Raw genomic sequence first — 13102 nt, 5'->3', positions numbered from 1 at the left:
ATCTTCTGAATGCCAGTTCACTATCTGTTGTGACTGATGCTATATAATTTATATAATGCTGTTATTTATTTTAAACAGAATGAGATTTATTGGCAAGTATGTTCTCACATACACATGCCTTAGCGTTTTGGTGCAGAACAAACATTAAGCAGAGAAGAAGACAGATGAAAGATGAAAGTCTACCTCATGAATGGACACTGTATTTAAATATTCACCTGGTACGATCAAAGTGTTCTGTGACCCCATCTTAATCTATTTTAAAACATATTTTTGTATTTTTTGTCATTTATCTTTCCAGGTATGATTTTTCATACTGTTTGTATATTGCCACACTTTCCATCAAATGCATCCCGTGGTATACAGAAGTTGTTATAACATATTATTCAACTACTTTTATTGTCCTTGTATGGGATCAATACAATATGAGGTGTTTAGTCTTTGTGCGACATGTGCTTGCCACCTGGTGGACAAATATCTACATGACAACACAGTGGACATCGGTTTTCTTATAGTGAGCTCAGCATGCAAACGTTTTTTCACCAGTTTTACCCAAGCAATCTTTATTTATATTCCAGATACAGTCACACATATTCATTTCATAAATCAAGACCTTGTTAACAAAGAAAGTTATATTTGCAAATCAACGAGAGTGCGTCACTTACTCCAAAATGCTTGGGTGCGTTTTTGATCATTATGATTGAACTCTCCATGCTGTATCAGACAGATCAAACTATATTTTAATAACAAACGCTCTCCTTTTATTGTTTAGACGACAAACTAACAAACAAAAAAGGACACACACGCATGTGACTGTTCTTAGCAGAGATAGTACTTATACAGTGTTTTGAGTGTTTCCATTTACTTTCCACACAGAATGTCCTGTCCCGTCAAACATCCCAGAGTTCAGGCAGCCCTCAGAAGACCTCCAGGTCTGTGGAGTTGTAGACCACTGCCGTCTCCTCAATACCCACAGCGGCTTCCACCTGACCCTCCTCTTCCTCCAGTGACTCCAAAGCCTCGTTGGTATCACTGGCGAAAGTCTCCCTGGAGCCGTCGTCGTGCTCCTGCAGGTTCAGCGTGCCGATGGCCTGCTTCATCTTCTTGGCCACCATGTGCCGCCTCCTCTTCTGGGCGGCCTTCTTGCTCTTGTACTCTTTCTGGTGTTCCTCTAAGAAAATCTTCCTCACCTGGGCCTTGGTGATGCTGGGCGTGTTTTTCAGCAGATTCAGATACACGCCGCCGGGCGTCCGGCGCCTGCTGCCGTCCATGGTGTACACGCCGCCGCTTTCCTCCAGCGTGGCAGTCTCACCGAGCAGTTCTATGGCTTTTTTCTTTCCGATGACTTCGACAATGCGCTCTATTAGTTCTTTTTTAGGCTCTTGCAGCCTGTGTGCTATCTCGTCCGCCACCTTATCCTCAGGGTCGTCCTCTGTGATCTCATACCGGCCCTTGATGTCCATCTCGGCCCTGGGGCCCAGTCTCTCTTTAGCAGTCCTCTTCCTCTTTGCATCACCTCCTGCCCTCTCCTCTGATTCCCTGCCCTGCATGTATTCCTCCAGCTGGGCGTCCAGCATGCTCACTTCTCCTCCACCCTTCTCCTTCTCCATCTCCCTCTCCTTCTCCATTATCTTACGAGCGAGGACAAAGTTATAAGTCTCCACATTTCTGCTGGACGTGCTGACCTCACCCTCCATGCCGAATATCCCCAGCTCTGCAGCTACGGCATCCTGGCACTGCTCCGCGACCACAGAGCCCCAGATGTTGTTCACCTTACGGCCTTCCAGTGCGGCAGGGGTGTGCGTGTTGGCCGGCCTTGCCCGGTTGGTGAAGGCAGGTGGCTGGGGAGCGCTGGACACTTTCTGACGCTTCCGGCGCCAAACAGCCGCTTCCTCGTCCGACGAGTCCGGGTCACTGTCACTGGACTCCACCGTCCTACCAGCGTTGCGGTAGGCGGCGGCAGGGGGCTGAGCTGCGGCTCTGTTGTTGAAGGACTGGCCGCTAAAAGCTGGAGGAAGCAGGGGTCGAGCTTGTGTTGCTGCTGCTACTGCTGCGGCGGCGGCGGCGGTTCCCATCTCCGAGTCGGACCCGGAGATCTCTCCATCTTCCAGGTCACCGTCCATTAGATCTCCGGCATCCGCCATTTCTTATCTGGAAGTCACAGCAGAGACAATGACGGCTGCTTCAACGCCTCAGCTGAACTTATGAGCAGTCATTAGCACGCCGCTAGCAGCTAACAATACCACAGAACTTCATATTAAACACAGAGCAGAGGCTCAAAGTGCCGAGCGTTAAAACAGAAATACCTCCAAAGGTCAGACACAGCAGCAGCCCACTCTCTGACCCGCGTGGAACAGAGAGTGGTGAGTTTAACCTTTGTTTAACTCACCGTGAACCTCCGTGATGAGCCTGTCTGTCAAGCAACAAACTTGAGACGCTCCAAGAAAAATTCGCGCTAAGCTAAAGCCACACTTCCGCCCTCCAACTGTCAGTCCCTTTCAAAATAAACCTCACCGGAAAAAGAAAAAAAAGTGACTTTCTTCATATAATAAAAATAAACAAACGCAAATATCAAGATAATAATATAGCAAAAACAAAAATATACAAGTCTTAACTAGGACGTTTTAGGTTTGAATATCAAATTAGGTTTAATAACATGTTTTTTTAAACATACGCAGTTGTCAGAATAGAGGAAAAACAGACAAATTTATATAATTTATTTAACGTTGTTTACATTATGACTTTTGTATGGGGACTTTTATAAAGATAAAAAATTATTCTGTTTTTTTTTATTTCGCTTTTTTTATTTTGTCTAAAATGACGTCGTCCTCGCGGGCGGAAGCTGCGTGCTGATTGCGTAAGTGAAAACACTAACAGCGCACGCGCCGTGTGGCAGATAAACAACATGGCGGCGTCCTTACAGCGCCTCACACTCGCCGGGAGATGTCTCCTCCAGAGACATTTACTGAAGACAAAGTCTTCAAGCAGGGTAAGGACACCGTGTCTATAGTCGTGTCTGTGACTGACAGGTCTCTGTGGACGGTCTGACGGAGGGAAACCTCTCGGACAGGCTCAGTGTCTGCTCACAGTTAAAGTTAGAGAAGCTGCGTAAATTCCTAAAGCATGTTTGAAGTTTGTTTGTTGACCACGTAAAAATCGACGACATCGCGTGGTTAGTTTCATCATTGTTGACAGGTGACTCGTATCAGCTGACGTCACTGTCCTAAATGTGTTATGTCACGCTGACTGGGTGCTTGCTTCCTGTCTGTCCTCCAGCTGCAGCTCACAGCTGGACCGCGCAGACTCTTGGCCACTCAGGCTGCTCAGCAGGTGGCTCTGAATGTCCCCGAGACCAAGGTGACCACTTTAGAGAACGGGCTCAGGGTGGCCTCTGAGGACGCTGGGCTGACCACCTGCACAGTAAGTTTAAAGTGACCCCTCTGAACACACACACACACACACACACACACACACACAGTTTATTTGGTACAGCTACTGTGATATATTTACTACTGTAATATAAAGTAGTAAGTTCTAATCCTGTCGTAAACTGTAACAAACTGTGTTCAAATCATTGAAAGTTTTCGTCCAGCGTTCAACATATACATCAGAACATACAGAACAAAATATTTAATGTTTACCAAATAAATCTGTGTAACTTCAGTGGCTCTTACATCTGTGTTGAGTTGCAGTTGCCTGAAATATAATTTACCTGTTTTACAATTAACTAGCCAGAAAAAATATTGTAGCAAAGCATGGACGATGATCTCTCACTCTATGAGTTGTGTCATGAGATCATTTCCATGTTTAGTGTGTGTGTGTGTGTGTGTGTGTGTGTGTGTGTGTGTGGGTGGATGTAAATCTGTGGGTATTCATTCCTGACTTCTTCCAGGTGGGCCTCTGGATAGACGCCGGCAGTCGCTACGAGAACCAGAGAAACAATGGCACAGCACATTTTCTGGAACATATGGCGTTTAAGGTGAGACAGTAACAGCGCAGCAAAGTTTTTATTACTGCAATAACAGTAACACACCCCAAAAAAAAAGAAAAAAAGATAGGATATAAAAATATAAAAATTAGGATTATACTGGGTTTCTCGTGCACTTCCCTTATTTGGCCTGTTATTTACTGAGGCTGGCAGGGAGAGATAATTACAAATCAGTAGTTCAAGGTCAGGAGAGACAGGCTAGGGGAGTATCTTTTTAGATATGAATCATAATGCTCATTACTGAGCAGAAAACCAAAAAAGAATGTTATGATGTTATCTGTATCAGTGGGGAGGTGTCCGAGACAGCCCATTTTTAAAAAATGTATAAGAACCACCTGTTAGAGCTCCTCAAGGGGCCTTTTCTCTGTAACCCCTTTTGTGTGTTGCACTGTTTAACGCTCCTTCTTGTCCAATAATAAATTCAACTTAAACTTTGATACTTTGAATCCAGTCTTCATTATTCAAGAGTTTTTCTTTAAAAATTCCCATAACAGATGTGTCAGCGGATTTCTTGGTATGCAAAACATAACCTGAGATTGGTTTGTCTGTGTGTGTGGGACAGGGCACCAGGAAGCGCTCTCAGCTGGATCTGGAGTTGGAGATCGAGAATATGGGGGCTCACCTGAACGCCTACACGTCCCGAGAGCAGACTGTGTATTACGCCAAAGCGTTCTCTAAAGATCTCCCACGAGGTAACGTACAGCTTCTAGCTCCCTTTGTAGATGATTTGAAATGTTTTTTTACTCCAAATATACAACGTCTTTATAGGACGCCATACGCGAAGGCTTGCTGCGGAGGCCCAGGTTCAAATCCCGACCTGCGTATCATTCCCCATCTTTCTCCTGCTTTTCAGCTGTCTCTATCAAATAAAGCAAAGGCCAAAAAAATAATCTTTAAAAAAAATATATATATATATTTATTCTGTGGAATGAAAAACAAAAGTTCAGTTTGGGACAAGTGTAGGAGAGTTCAAAGTACAATTGGAAAGTTCATTTGTAGCTCCACTGGTATGTTAACTTCATTTATGTAAATTAACCTTTTCCCTGGCTTCTTCCTCTCAAGCTGTGGAGATCCTGGCTGACATCATCCAGAACAGCACGCTGGGTGAGGCGGAGATCGAGAGGGAGCGAGGGGTGATCCTCAGAGAGATGCAGGAAGTGGAGACCAATCTGCAGGAAGTGGTTTTTGATTACTTGCATGCCACGGCGTACCAGTCCACAGCTCTGGGCAGGACCATCCTCGGCCCCACAGAGAACATCAAGTAAGACAGACATGATCCCAATGTGGCTGATGTAGTGGACTCGCATGGTTCTGCTTTATTCAGACTGGTTTTTCTAAATGTTATCTTTTTTCTTTAATGCTACCAGGACGATCAACAGAGGAGACCTGGTGGAGTACATCACTACTCACTACAAAGGCCCCAGAATAGTGCTGGCTGCTGCTGGAGGTCAGAGCCCTTTATATGGATTCATTTGATCATTAAAGACTAAACTAAAGTCACACCAGACCAGAGGTCGTATATGAAGTAAGACTTTAACATTCTGTCGTGTTTATTAATCAGGAGTTTCACATGATGAGCTCATCGATTTGGCCAAGTATCATTTTGGAAAACTTCCTGGCAGATATAAGGGTGAAGCCCCGGCTCTTCCTCTGTGCCACTTTACAGGAAGTGAGGTAAGGCTGAAAGCAAACACCACACACTGTTACTGTGTTTGAGCCTCTTTTGTTTGTTTTTTGTACTTACTTGATTTTGTCATGTAAATTATTATCAGTTTTTAAGGCATCTTATATCTAGTACTTTATAAATAAAATCTAATTTTTTATTACATTGTAACATATCAGAGCAAAAATAAAACAGACTGTTTGTTTTGAAGAATATGTATATCAGGATATCACAGTCATGAATTATGAACACTGGAGTAATGATACCAGAACATGTTTTTCTGTCGCTTCAGATCCGTGTACGCGATGACAAGATGCCTCTGGCTCACATCGCCATCGCAGTGGAGGCGGTCGGATGGTCACACCCCGACACCATCCCCCTCATGGTGGCAAACACACTCATCGGAAACTGGGACCGCTCGTTCGGCGGAGGTGTGGTGAGTACAGCTGAAACCTGGAGGTCAGACCTAGTCCAGCTCAAAGTGACTCACCTCTAGTTCCCTTTGGTTTAGAATGTCACACCAGAAAACTATTTAGCTTACAAAGACCACATCATTAAATGCTTCATTTATAAACACACACAGCACAGGCCCGTCGTATATTCCATCTTGTAACTGCCCCTGTTGGTTTGTGTCCCTCTGAACCAGAATCTGTCCAGTAAACTGGCTCAGATGGCCTGTCAGGGAAACCTGTGTCACAGCTTTCAGTCCTTCAACACCTGCTACACAGACACAGGCCTGTGGGGGCTCTACATGGTGTGTGAGCCCGGCACCATCAACGACATGATGCACTTCACTCAGATGGAATGGTGAGTACACACACACAGAAAATGATGAGTCTGTGGAAATGGTTGCTCTAAGATCATAACATGGCTCCACATCTTGTCGCTCCCCGTCAGGATGACTCTTTGCACGAGCGTGACGGAGGGCGAGGTGGCACGGGCCAAAAACCTGCTCAAGACCAACATGCTCCTACATTTGGACGGTAAAGGCTGCGTCACGTCACTCATATTTAGAAAAGCACCATGTAGCACCGTTTTTTTTTTTAGTTATTTATTTTATTTGCTGTCCACAGGATCCACCCCCATCTGCGAGGACATTGGCAGACAGATGCTGTGTTACAGTCGCAGGATCCCTTTGCACGAGCTGGAGGCCAGAATCGATGTGAGTGGATCCACTTTGTCACTGACTTAAGAACGCATGTAGAGACGCACACATTTAGACTGAGTGATGTTAAGTGGAGAGTAGTCATTTTACCAAAAATATTTCAGGCTTTGAAAACCCATCACATGTAACTTTTCCCTCTGGAAGTGTTAACTCTGTATCCATTCTTGCTGCACCCCCATCAACACCTTCCATTGTTAAAGTCTTGATCAACCATCACTGTTTATGCCCTACGTCAAAACTTGGGAACTGTTCAAATTGTGGTTTGGAAAGTACTGCAGTGTTTTTACATTTTGATTGTCTCTGCCTCGACAGGCCATCGATGCTAAAACCATCAAGGACGTGTGCACCAAATATATTTTCAACAAGGCTCCTGCCATCGCAGCAGTTGGTATGTTCATGCTATTAAGAATTTTGAAAGCATATTGTAGCTGGCACATCTGCCTGGTATATAGTAACTGACAGTAACTGTCTTTGAGTTGTGAACGTTGTATTATAGTTTGACTCTTCAGACTCTAAACCATTTGGCACTTTATCTACGGCCATTGGTTCCACTGTTCTCATAACTAATAGAAACAATGTTCAGAACTCCAAAAATGAAACCCAGGTTGTCATGAACTGTAGTTTTCCTTTAAAAGCAGTGCTATACAATTTTAATGGCATTAACTCCATGTTTTTGTTTTTTCCCCCCTCAGGTCCAATTGAACAGCTGCCAGACTACAACCAGATCCACAGTGGAATGTTCTGGATGAGAACCTGATCAGAGCAGCTCTGAGAACAGAGAGCGTGTACAGCATAAGAAACAAACTCAGTATTTAAAGTCTTGTGTGTAGTATTTTTTCCTCCTTTAATTTTTCTTATAAAATAAAGACCAACACAATAATGTTAAAATAACACAGATACTATTCTTTGTGGTTTTTGTCATTTTTTACTCTTGGCTGCCACTTGTTCCTGTGCAGCTTTCTTGGCTTTAACCATCTCCACCAGCTCCTGTTAGAAACACAAGCAGAACATCGGTCAGATCGCGGAGGCTGTACTGCATCACATGTAGATGTTCTGACATTTTGTCTGCAGATTGATGATGATCGGGAGGACAAAATAGTAGAATAATACAATACAACAACTGAAACCTTCATAACACGTCCAGGACCGGCACGTCGTCTTACCTTGTACCTCTTCATACAGTCTTTCTTGCTTCGTCCCGGGACGGCAGCAGCGATCTTCTCCCACCGCTCAGGTGTGCTGACCGGGTAGGTCTTCAGGGCTTGTTCCAGAAGTTTCTGTTCCTCTGTGGTCCAGGCAGCAGTGTTACCATCAGTACCAGAGGCTGAGAGGACGACACAGTGTTAAAAAAAAAAAAGAATTTTATGAGAATACACCGTGAGAACAATCAACTGCTTTGTTACAGCAGGCGTCAGTACAGACGCTGTCCACTCACCGTCAAATCTCTCTGAGGGCACAGCGTTATCTACGGTGGGAGCCACTGAAGTGTGCTCCTTCTTGAACTTCTCAAAGGCTTTCCTGTTGATCTCATCTTTCTGTAGCGGATCTGTGGATGAAAATCATGAAAATAAAATGCTACAGCAGAAATTATTGTATTACATTAGCATCAAAACTTTATTTTAATCCTTGTTTTTTTTTTTACAGGTATATCATTTTTATAATATAATCCAGTTTTACAATATTAATCCAGTTTTATCTAGTCTAAGATGTTTTATGGACAACTGGAAATCTACCACACAGACATTTGAATAATTCTGTCACTTTTCTTTTGACAGTTCAGAAACATTTATCTTTTAATCAACTAATGTTTCAAGCTCAGTAAAAGAAGTTGCACACTGTTCTGTAGTCCATCTACAGGTCTTAATTAGCATTAATAAGCAGTTCATTTGAACCATGACTGGACACAGTAGTGCTGAATTGTGTGGTTATGTTGTGAACATTGTAGTTTCTTCACATGTAAACTTACCTAGCCGTTGTAGATTCTTGGCTTTGTTGATGACGTCTTTGGCGTTCCTCTTCATGCCGCTGGTGGAGTGCAGGTTCATATAGTTGGCGATAACTTCCCATCTGGAAGGAAAAGACACAAAGTTTGTCACATTCAGTCCAGTGCAGACACAGGACTGAAGCTGCTGCTCTGTGCGAGTGTGTACCTGGCGTTGGTTCCAGCGGGAAACAGGTTGACCGCTTTGATGAGCAGCTGGAGGTCATCCTCGTTCCAGCCCTTGCCCCCACCTCCTCCACCTCCACTGGCCTGCTCGGCGCTGCGAGCCGCCTGCCTCGCCTGGACCTCGGCCTCCCTCTCCCTCTGCAGCTGGGCGTTCACCTCTTGCACCTGAGAGAGAGAAACGCCGACGTGTTTGTACATTTGTGAGGACTTTATTACATCGACTGAAAGGTGGAGTTTCCTGGTGGTGTTTGCAGCATCTTTTTACCTGCTTCTCAACGGCTGCCTTACTGTCGTCTTTTGAGCCTGAGGCCAGGATTTCATTCAGGGACTGCAGACTGGAAACACACAAATAACATAACATCCTGTCACACATCTCCTCGGGGATCTGTTTCTACAAAAACTGTGATGATGTTGTAATTGGCTGTACCTTATCAGCTCCAGCCGATCACAGAGCTTCTCCACCTCCTCCATCATTTTCACACTGTCAGCTTCATTGTCAGCAAAGTAGTTCCAGTTCTGTGGAGTCAGAAAACATCATTGACTGAAGCAGGTCTGAGAAACACTTCAGGTTTGAGGCTGTCATCCTGTAAAAGAAAGAACCTTGCAGGTAGTCCTGAGTTTCTGCCTCTCTTTCTTGATGGCCTTCTTCTGGATCTCTTTCTCTTTCTTGGCCTGCTGGGCTGCCTGCTTCGCCTCCTCTTCCTCCTTCTCCTTCAGCAAACGAGCCGCCTCCAGCTCCGCCTGCCGGGCCTGTGAAACACACCGAAAACTGAGCGGTGAGCGTACGACAACATCTTGATAAGTTTAAGGAAATTGGTGACAGACTTGGACAGAAATGTTCATAGTTTTGGAATACATTTGTTTTATTATAAGCCCCTTCAGATTTCTGACCTCTTCTGCACAATTCCTGCCATCGTTGGTTTTGGCCTTTACAGTAAGAGTAAACTACGGATGCCAGCAGTAACTTCCATAGGACTTAAACAAAGCAAGAGCCTTTACATTTTGAGACATTTGGAACTGAACTTCTATTTCTAACCTTTATAATACATTTCTAAAAAGGTGGATGTTGAAACTAAAGACCTCCTGAGACATCTATTCCTCTTCCTCAGAGTTACAACACACTGCACATTTCCAAAAATGTATTCAGTCTGAGCAAGTCAAGGATGATGACACTTACTCGCTCCTTCTCCTCCTGCTCTCTCTTCTTGGCGTCAGCTTTAGCTTTTTTCTCAGACTCCTTCCTGGCTTTTTCTTCTTCTTTGAATTTCTTTATTCTAGGGTCACAACTGTAGGCGGTATCTGCAATGATGCAAGGAAACTCATCAGTGTCACTTATTTCCAAATACAAAATATCTAACAGCCTTATGTTTGCTGATATTTTTAGTAGTTTGCGTCCTTGTGCAGTGTGTGCTGGCTCTGAGACTGTACCAACTAGTGTTCGTATTCTATTCATCTCCTCCTTCTTCCTCTGAGCTCTGGAGGCTCGATTCTGCTTCTCGATCCATCTCCTCTCATCTCGACTGTGAGGGACAATTAAAACACGTCAGTCAGTTAGAACACAGGACCTGCTTCGGTACAATGGACTGCTGTCACACACACACACACACAAGCTTACCATTCAGCCTTCTCCTTTTCCTCTTCATCCAAGTAAGAGAATTCCCTCCATGAATCAAAGTTGTACCTTTAAACAGAAATCGACATCCAGGTTACAACACCTTCTCTTCTCTAACAACAACCGATCACCAACATTTCTCTAATCGGATCCCCAACTCTTACCAAAAAGAGTAAAAATTGTCGACGTCTTCAAAAGTAGACTCCATGGTGCCGAGTTTGGGCACGTGCTTTTTGGAAGACCATCTGGCGTTTCTATCGAAAACGGGAGCGAACACCTCGAAAAAGTTCTCTTTGCCTTCGCTCTTTGAAGGCACGGCGTTGTCGAAGGTGGGGTCGACACTGTCGAAAGCTCTCCTCTTCACAGGGTCCGACAGGATTTCTATAGCTGGAGTTCAGTAACAAACAGGACGGTGAGTTCAGGACCCTCCGGACAGCGTGACAGCAGTGTGACGACAATGAGACGCAGTGTTACACACCTTTAGTTATACAGGTGAAGTAGTCGTTGTCTCCCTCTACGATCTGCTCTCCTGCAGCTTTCCTCTTGTCAGGGTGGTGCTTCAACACGATGGCTTTGTCTTGTGGAGGAGCAGCAGAGAATGTGGTTGACGTAATATTCACACCAAACTAGAGAAATGATCCATGGGAGCAGGAGGAAGACGAATACTCACGAGCCGCTTTGATCTGTTTTTGTGTGGCTTTGTACCTCAGGTGTACGAGCCCGAGGACAGCATAGTGATCTTGATTCTGACAAACAAGTAACGGGTGAGTTAGGTCCAACTAATGAACAAACATGACTATCACAAAATGAAAGAAGCAGAAGTAATTAGCATTATTATTAACTAACTAACGATACCTTCCAGTCTTTGGGGTCAAGTGTTCGGAGCATGGGGTACTCCTCCAGCTGAAACTCCTCATCCTCTTCCTCCTCGGAGGACTCCTCTTCCTCCTCCAGCTCCTGGAAGGAGGTGGATGTGCTCCTGTTCCTCCGTTTCACATATGCCTCGAACCATCGTCCCACAGGCTCCACCTGGACCTGCACAGAGGCTGAGGGTGGTGCAGAGAGGCGAGAAAAGTGAGTGAGACGGTTTCCCATTAAGACAATAATATAGAGCCTGGCTGGATAGTAGATTTTTTAGGCCATTATCTGACAGTTTCACATAAACAGATATATTTTATTACTACTGTGACACTTTACAGCTTAAATATAAAACTCGTCAGTGCTCACTGAACAAACTAACGGCAAAACTGTTCCTACATGACCTCAGATGTTATCTTTGGCATTTCCCTACTGCAATGTCTTTTTATTCATCATCACATACGCTGGTTTTAACCCTAGTAGTTACATAGTATAATAAAATATATCAACCATGATATATCATTCTGGATCTAGGAAAAATGTTATGAAATTTAAGGAAACCCAATTGAGATACAAGTGACTTTTTACATGAAATGTGTGGATTCCCTGTGTGATCTGCTGTTGCAGACCCCCGTACAGAGAAGAATAATGGTCTGTAATAATTAAAAAAAACACCATGCTCAACATAAACTGAAAAGAATACATCTGAAGGGAATATTCTGATTCGATCAATTCTTTCGCCCCAAGTTACACACATCCTGAACATGAACTGTTAGTTTTTTGTCTTCTACCTTCATGTGTGATACAGCATCTTACAGAAGTGAAGCCTGAGCATGGTCTGTGTGTATTTTATGACACAAACTCAATGATGCTATAATAAACTATTTACTTGTATATATCTCAGGTGTCTCTGCCAACTGCACCAAAACCTACCTGGATGAAAGCCAGGTAACAGTGACTGAACGTTTTATTATGGTTTGCTGAATGTTTTCCTTTTTAAAAGTATAAAGAAAAAAAAAACTACATCAGTTTTTGTCCTCACACTAAACGGTGACAGGTGACACTGTGAAGGTACAACAGGTGTCCACACATTATGTAACGGTGTGGTGATCAGTGTTGTTCAGCTAATGTCCAGAAATAAATCACTGCAGTGAGTGGGCAGCAGCTCGCTCACGTTAAGAAACAACACAGCTGCGATAAACACGAATTATTAAGAACACAGAGAGTCTGTCTGCTTCTCAGCTGCACGCCACCGAGCCCAGTCTTCACATTTCACGCTGGTAGCACGGCTAGCTGCCTCCCTCCGGCCTCTCTCTCTCGGTGCTTACCGGCAGTGGTCGTGAAGACAACCGTCTCTTCGTCGTCCCGCGCTTCTAACAACATCTTAAAACGAACCGGGCTCACACGAACATTCAGGTGTCGAAACGATGAAGTGAAAGCTACGTAAAGTGCTGAAGTGTGTGGCCCCGCTCGCACCACATGGGCCTCACTTTCCCAAGTGCCAATCCGAAAAACGAGCTCCGCTGTCACCCGGTTGACCGCTCCGTGTTGCGACTTGAGGGTTCACTCACTTTGGTTCCGCAGTAGACGCTTTAATACGCAGTGCCCACACATACATATATTTTTATATAGGTTTGACCAGCATTTAAAAT

At 44.3% G+C, this 13102-nt stretch overlaps 3 protein-coding genes across 4 annotated transcripts; 1 reads left to right on the top strand and 2 right to left on the bottom strand.

The window, feature by feature from the left end:
- Positions 1-539: 539 nt before the first annotated feature.
- On the bottom strand, positions 540-2520 carry phax (phosphorylated adaptor for RNA export). 2 transcript variants are annotated; one of them, XM_010736938.3, is made up of 2 exons: positions 2387-2520; positions 540-2148 (listed from the first exon to the last, which is right to left on the bottom strand). In XM_010736938.3, exon 2 carries the CDS (start codon positions 2139-2141, stop codon positions 915-917), a length of 1227 nt encoding a protein of 408 aa, XP_010735240.2. In that variant the 5' UTR covers positions 2142-2148; positions 2387-2520; the 3' UTR covers positions 540-914. The 2 variants fall into 2 exon arrangements, with proteins under 2 accessions (XP_010735240.2, XP_027128264.1); XM_027272463.1 differs by having other exon boundaries at positions 2304-2467.
- A 320-nt stretch (positions 2521-2840) lies between these two features.
- Positions 2841-7715, top strand: pmpcb (peptidase, mitochondrial processing subunit beta). The gene is made up of 13 exons (XM_010736936.3): positions 2841-2986; positions 3274-3417; positions 3890-3976; positions 4548-4677; positions 5048-5246; positions 5353-5432; positions 5547-5659; positions 5941-6084; positions 6295-6455; positions 6546-6631; positions 6722-6810; positions 7126-7201; positions 7506-7715. Exons 1-13 carry the CDS (start codon positions 2903-2905, stop codon positions 7568-7570), a joined length of 1458 nt encoding a protein of 485 aa, XP_010735238.1. The 5' UTR covers positions 2841-2902; the 3' UTR covers positions 7571-7715.
- On the bottom strand, positions 7639-13042 carry dnajc2 (DnaJ (Hsp40) homolog, subfamily C, member 2). Its single transcript, XM_010736937.3, has 16 exons — positions 12779-13042; positions 11448-11638; positions 11263-11338; positions 11071-11169; positions 10757-10979; positions 10596-10661; positions 10409-10500; positions 10158-10279; positions 9581-9730; positions 9408-9496; positions 9246-9315; positions 8964-9145; positions 8780-8880; positions 8249-8359; positions 7977-8137; positions 7639-7800 (listed from the first exon to the last, which is right to left on the bottom strand). Exons 1-16 carry the CDS (start codon positions 12831-12833, stop codon positions 7732-7734), a joined length of 1857 nt encoding a protein of 618 aa, XP_010735239.1. The 5' UTR covers positions 12834-13042; the 3' UTR covers positions 7639-7731.
- Positions 13043-13102: the final 60 nt, after the last annotated feature.

Source organism: Larimichthys crocea, chromosome XX (genome assembly GCF_000972845.2).
Source record: "Larimichthys crocea isolate SSNF chromosome XX, L_crocea_2.0, whole genome shotgun sequence".
In the NCBI taxonomy this organism is placed as follows: Eukaryota; Metazoa; Chordata; class Actinopteri; family Sciaenidae; genus Larimichthys; species Larimichthys crocea.
This window is presented reverse-complemented; position numbering and strand designations above follow the sequence as displayed.